Source organism: Aptenodytes forsteri, unplaced genomic scaffold (assembly GCF_000699145.1).
Source record: "Aptenodytes forsteri isolate BGI_AS27 unplaced genomic scaffold, ASM69914v1 Scaffold25, whole genome shotgun sequence".
In the NCBI taxonomy this organism is placed as follows: domain Eukaryota; kingdom Metazoa; phylum Chordata; class Aves; order Sphenisciformes; family Spheniscidae; genus Aptenodytes; species Aptenodytes forsteri.
Genome location: NW_008796180.1, coordinates 128,698 through 134,712, shown reverse-complemented (window position 1 = coordinate 134,712; position 6,015 = coordinate 128,698). Strand labels below are relative to the sequence as shown.

Sequence of the window (6,015 nt, the reverse complement as noted above, 5' to 3'; positions counted from 1 at the left end):
GCACTGCAAAACACGCTTCAGGGCCAAGGTGGGACCCCTCAGCCCTGCCTGTCCCCTGCCACCACCCCGGGGCTGTCCCCAGCACCCCTTGCTGGCCCCAGGGGACCTTTCTGCTGCCCAGGGCAGGGTCGGCCCCGATGGTTTCAGCAGCTCCAGCCCCACGGTGAGAGGTGCAATAACCCCCTCTTTTCCCTAAAGCCATCTATCTGCAATTACCTCGGCCTCAGCTTGGCTCCCTCGGCCCCCGCAGCAAGGACACACGTTGCCAGAAACCAGTAAGTCTCTTCTATTTCATTTTTATTTCAAGTCAGAGCACGTCGGCTCTGCCTTCACCAGTGCTGAGGGTGGGAGGAAAAGGTGCAGGAGAGCACGGGGAGCGGCATCAGGAGTAGCCGGAGCCCAAGCGCTGCCGGACACCGACTCCGAGGCAGCTACATGCTCCTTTTTTCCAAGCAAACTAGATCCTGGCTGTGAGGCCCCCCCGTTCCGCCCTGTGCATGGCAATCCGTGTGCAAGGAAGGAGCCCATCCGGAAAGGGGCATCCCTTCAAAAGGGCAGGGGAGACAAACTGCCCCCCCTCTACCTCCCCACCGACTCGTTCCCCAGCCCCACGCTCCCAGGGGGAAACTCATCTCTGTTCATCCCAGCTGCAGGCAACCTGCGGGGCGAGCTGTGCCAGGAGGCCCCAGGTGTGGGCTCCGGCTCCACGCAGCTGAGACCACCCTCCCCAGGAGCCGCACAGCGCAGCTATTACCAGGGAAATGCAGCCTCCCCTGCTTGCAGCACAGAGGGGAACACTAAACCGAAGAGAGCCGCTGGGCAGTGGCCAGCCCCTGCTCCCAGCCTCCAGCTCCACCAAGGAAAGCCTTCCTCCGTCGTGCCGGACGTGAGGCAGCGTATCCCACCCTGCCCCGGGTCAGGGACGTGCCAAGAACACAGAGCGTTGGCGCTGCCACCTAACTGCTACTGCTCCAGTCAGAGAGCAAAGGCCATGGGAACAACAAACACAGGTTTCACTAACCACTAGATCTCTCCTCCAAAGAGAAGAGCGATACGAACACACTGCCTGGGACATCAAGGACAGTCAAGAGTCAGCAGGGAGAGAACACGTGAGCCCCAGACACCGCAGAGCCCAGGACAAGGCCGTGTTCCCAGGGCAGCCCCAGTCCCGCCAGCCTGGATGTCCCTCCGGCTCAGCGGCGGTCCCTCTTCCAGCGAGGGCTGCAGGTCCCGGGGAAGGCAGGCGAGGTCGCTAGAGCCGTTTACTGCACCTCACGCCGTCCGCCCAAGGGCTCAGCTGGCTCATCCGGACTGTCCGAGTGGGCGTCGTCCATGCCGAAGTCGCTCCAGTGCGGGAAGGTCTCTAGGCAGCTCGGACCCTGCGGGCTTCCCAGGCCGGCACAGCTGGAAAGAGAGAACAGGTCAGAGCGGAGAAGGGATCCCGGGGAAGATGCAGGGCCCGAGGTGCGCACGCGTCTCCCAAGTCAACTGCTGCCTCCGTGGCGCAACCCCTTCTGCGCAGCGAAGGCTGCTTCCCCTCTGCACAGCCCCACCACAGACCTCAGCCTCCAGCCAGCTCAGCCACAGAAGCAGCCGCTCACCCTTGCGCTCAAGCCCAGAGCAGGAAAGGCAGCGGGGGGGGGGGAGAGTGCCACCGGCGAGAGGCAGACGGTGCTGGCAGCTGAGGGACACGCACGAAGCCACGCTGCCTGGGTACCTACCCATTAGCCTGGGCTGCTGCGCTCCCTCAAACCCCTTCCTTAAACCAGAAGGGCTCTATTTAAAAACAGGTCTCTCGCTGGAGTCCAGACACCTCTTTCTTCCTGCTATTTGAAAACCAAGACGAAGAAACACGGGCACTGGGTGGTGCAGAAGGCCGGACACGGCCTCCTGCTTAGCGGGTTAATACCTCATTTGAGGGGCAGGGGGACCCAGAGCATCTCCACCAGGCTGCCAGCGAGCACAGCCAGGGACCCCGCGCCTGCCGCAGGACTCAAACACGCAGGTGAGGTCTGTGCTTGTTCAGCTTCTTGCAGGGAGCTGCAGCAGCGGCAGATGGAGGATGCCCTCCTCTCCCACCAGGTCAGCTGCCTCCCCAGGTGCAGAAAACCCTCGACTGGCTGCAGGGGGGGGGCAGTCACCCCACAGTGAGATGCCCAATTAATTCCCCAGCATGCAGCAAGCACTCTGAAGCTCTGGTGGGCGTGAGGAATTGCAGAACCCACTCACGCTGGGAGGACGAAGGCAAGACGCAGACACACGGAAAGCCTGAGCTTTGAAAGCCTCCAAAGGCTCCTCACTCCCCAGAGATTAAGGGAGGAAAGCAGCCGAAGACCTTTGTAAATCTCAGCTTAAGTTCTTCTGAGAGACTCGAGCTCTTTTCTGCTAAGCTTTGGCCATGGCCAGGACAGGTCACGCTCCAGGGCAGCGTGGAGGGGCAGTACAGGAGACTGCTGGTGACAGCCCAAGATGTCCAGCTCCGATCGCCTGATCCCCAGGAATCCTGCCTGTTCGGTGTGCAGGGCTGGGGAACACGTGCTCCACTCCATTGCCTCAAACGACTGTAGCAAGGATGGGACAGGGAAATTCAAAACCATTCAGGGGTCTCCAGAAAGCTTGGCAGCTCCTCGTTTCACAGCAGAGGCTGTTTGCTACTAGTGAAAGTCCCTTGCGCAGGCACCAACCATTTCAAATCGGGCTGTAGCCAGACCCACAGCTGCAAACACTGGCAAGGGGAGGTGCGGACAGCAAGTCACCAGCTGCCTCAGAGCACTGCCGGTAGCCAGGCCTGCTCCAGCCAGCACAGAGCAGCTCCAGGCACAGCGAGGGAGCTGGGGGCTGCCCCGCTGGCGGCACCCCCAGGCCGGTCCTTCCCTGCCTGCGTTACCTGCCGTGCAGGTCCCCTCCCGGCAGCAGCGCGGGGCGGCTCTCTTCCTCCTGCACCCAGCCGCAGTTGGACATGGCGTAGTGCAGGATGGCTTCTGTCACTGTCTGCGAGCCCTGGCCTTGCACGCACGCCTCTATCTCGGGTACCGAGAGCTGGCTCTGCAGGAAAAGGTGCAGCCGGCTGTCGGAGAGGAGGACCACGTTCTGCACAACCCTGTGCACAGAGAGAGGAGGGTGAGTGAGGCAGGTGCCCAGGAGCGCAGAGCACGCTGAGCCCTGCCCCACCAACGCCTCGTGCGCCCCACACCACCAGGATGACCGGACGGCTCTACTGCCACCTCACAGCCAGCATCTTCTAAGCAAGACCGGAGCAGCGTGTCCTCTCCCTCCATCCAGCCCTCCCAAATGCTCTACTCACTTCTCCAGGAACTGCTGCAGCCCCTGTCTCCGCTTCTCGATGAACTCATCCGTGCTGCCCACGAAGAAGGTGGATTTCCCGGGCAGCTCTGGGACAGGCCTGCAGGCACAGAGCAGAGGCAGCAGTTCAGGGTCAGATCACCCCAGCGCCACAGCAAGGAGACACAGAGGCACCATGGCAGCAGCAGCCAGGACCCTGCTTTGTGCAGAGCTGGAGCTCAGGTATCCCGTGTTCGAGTCTGGGGTGTCTACCCACATCTCTTCCGAGTTCACGTGGGACTCCCAGGGCAATGGGAAACGGCATCTGGCTGCAGGAGGGGGAAAGGAGGGAGAACAAGGCATGCTTACACCAAGCCAGCATTCTTCTGGAGCTGCCTCCTCAGCCACACGAATTCACGGTACCGGCGCCGCACGCATGAGGTCTTGGCAGTAAAGGCCTTGCTGTTGGTCTGCAAAAAAAAACCCCACCATGGAAATAATCCACGTGATTGAGGGGCGGCAAGGCAGAGGAGGGCAGGATCTCGCCTGCACAGACCCCTGAGCTCAGTGACTAAGGGATCCCCTCCAAGCACTGGGCTTTAGGGAGCGCTGGGGGAGCTGGCGCTGCAGGAAAAGGTGCAGCCGGCTGTCGGAGAGGACCACGTTCTGCACAACCCTCTGTGCAGAGAGAGGAAGGTGAGTGAGGCGGGCGCCCAGGAGCACGCTGAGCCCTGCCCCACCGTCGTCTCACGTGCCCCACACCACCAGGGTGACCATCGACAGCTCTACTGCCGCCTCGCAGCCAGCAGTGCCTAGAAAACCTGAGCAGGCTCCAGGGGACAAGTTGGGTCTCAGACCCGCACGGAGACAGCGCAGAAGGAGGGATGGGCTGCTGAGGGTTCCCCCTTCATGGCTCCTTCCATCCCCGCCCAGCACAGCGGGACATGGCCGGACAACTCCGCTCATGAGCCTCACAATACGGCACGACCGAGCTCTGCAGCTCACCCCTGTCCCTCAGCCACAACTCACATGGAGGAAGATTTTATAATCCACATAGGAGTTCCAGGAGCCTTCGTTCTGCACCCGGGGGTCCTGAACACGCACCGTGGTCAGCTCCTACGGCACAAACACTGCCTGAGCACGGGGAGGCAGCGCTCACCGCCCCGCGCCAGCGTCACCCCCTTCGCAGGGCTCAGAGGGGCTCCCGGGGACAGGTACCCACGACCACACTGGCTTGTCTGGCCATCCTGCCCCAGGGGCAGCGCAGACACCTCCAGCCTTTCCCATCCCTGTCACCAGCTGCCCCTCAGCTCTGCCCCCCGGACCCTGCCCAGCGTTCAGCACCTCTCACCCCTCGACACAGCGCTCAGCCAAGACCACCCGCTCCAGCGCTGCCAAACCCCAGCCAGGAACAGACAAAACCCGTGTCAGAAAGGGTCTTACTTCTTCTCGGTTCTCCAACATCCTAGAGCCAGAGCCCAGCGGGAAACATCTGTACAGAGAAAAAAGGATTTAGTAAGACAAGATCAACACATCAGGGTCTCCCACGTACTCTGCATCCCCTCAGGCACCTCACACCTCTGTCCCATCCAGCAGGCACCTCTCCAGCCCCCACATCCGCACCCAGCTGCCCTCCCTGATCCTCTCCCCTCAGTCACCATGAAGTAAAGAGGATGCATTCAAATGCAGCAGCCCACAGGGCAGAAAGCATCCAGCGTTAATCTCCCACGTGCTCCTGAGGCAACGTGGCCCGTTGGGCTCTCGCTGGGGTGTGCGCTGTGACCAGAGCCGGAGCCTGCAGCACCTCTTTCCTCCACGGCTCGTCTTCAGGTCACCCCTGCCCACAGAGAGGCACTGGGATCCTGCAGCCTTCTGGAACAGCGCTCAAAAATCCCCGGATCACAGACAGAGGTGAGCAGGGCTCCCAGCTCAGACAGGCTGTAACCACCCGAGAACGGGATGGGGCAGCCGGCTGCTCCTGCTGAGCTGCCTGCCCTCCTCTCCCACAGCACATCCCTGCTCCCGGGCAGGTAACGGGGTCTCCGGGAGAGCCAGGCACAGCTCCGGGAGAGCTTTTCCCCCAGCGTAACTCCCGTTAGCCGGGAACAGCCTCCTCGTTGCACAGCACCGAGACCCCAGGTCCCCAGTTTGCTCCTGCAGAGCCAGAACTGGCAATGCAGGAGGGGGACAGGGTGGAAGAGCCCGGCCCACTCCCCTCACGGGCAGGTTTGCACCGAAATACCAGGGGAGCCAGTTCAGCCGGGGAGGAGAAAACCCTGCTTTTATCACAGTTTCCTTCTCCTACAGGCCTCCCTCTCCTCTCGCTGCCTGCCCGGCACGAGCTCGGCTGGGCCGTCCCAGCAGGGGAAGCAGCCAGCCCGCACCAGGACCCCACAGGGGCTGTGTTTCCCACTGCCCCTCGCCAGAGGAAACCTGCTTTTCTCCTGCGTAGACCAGACCCGTTCCACAGCTGCCACCTCAGTAAGTCTCCCATCAGCACCAGACACAGATATACTGTTTCTCTCTGGCTCTTTCGCAAGTCACCTGAATAAGCAGCAAACTCGGTACCAGATTTCCCCACCCGGCTAGGTTTTGTGTCTGCATTGCAACCGCTCTCCTTTGGGTCCCTCCCTAACCCCCTCCCCCCCTTCCCCTTCTCCCAGCGGGAGCTGGGGGGGGGGTGACGAGCGTTGGTGAAGCCCTCGGGGAGCTGCAGAGGCGCCCGGGGCCCCC

At 62.0% G+C, this 6,015-nt stretch overlaps 1 protein-coding gene across 1 annotated transcript; it reads right to left on the bottom strand.

Moving 5' to 3' along the window:
• Positions 1-282: 282 nt before the first annotated feature.
• SNX11 (sorting nexin 11) lies at positions 283-4,870 on the bottom strand. Its single transcript, XM_009287737.2, has 6 exons — positions 4,726-4,870; positions 4,312-4,398; positions 3,652-3,752; positions 3,305-3,403; positions 2,888-3,100; positions 283-1,404 (listed from the first exon to the last, which is right to left on the bottom strand). Exons 1-6 carry the CDS (start codon positions 4,744-4,746, stop codon positions 1,263-1,265), a joined length of 663 nt encoding a protein of 220 aa, XP_009286012.1. The 5' UTR covers positions 4,747-4,870; the 3' UTR covers positions 283-1,262.
• Between the last annotated feature and the right edge of the window lie 1,145 nt (positions 4,871-6,015).

Excerpts from the sequence above, each read along its gene's own strand:
- SNX11 (XM_009287737.2), bottom strand. The coding sequence starts at position 4,746 with ATGTTGGAGAACCGAGAAGAA. Across the intron at positions 4,399-4,725 it reads TGTTGGAGAACCGAGAAGAA|GAGCTGACCACGGTGCGTGT; the intron begins GTAAGACCCTTT and ends TTTGTGCCGTAG. Across the intron at positions 3,101-3,304 it reads CTGCAGCAGTTCCTGGAGAA|GGTTGTGCAGAACGTGGTCC; the intron begins GTGAGTAGAGCA and ends CTCTGTGCACAG.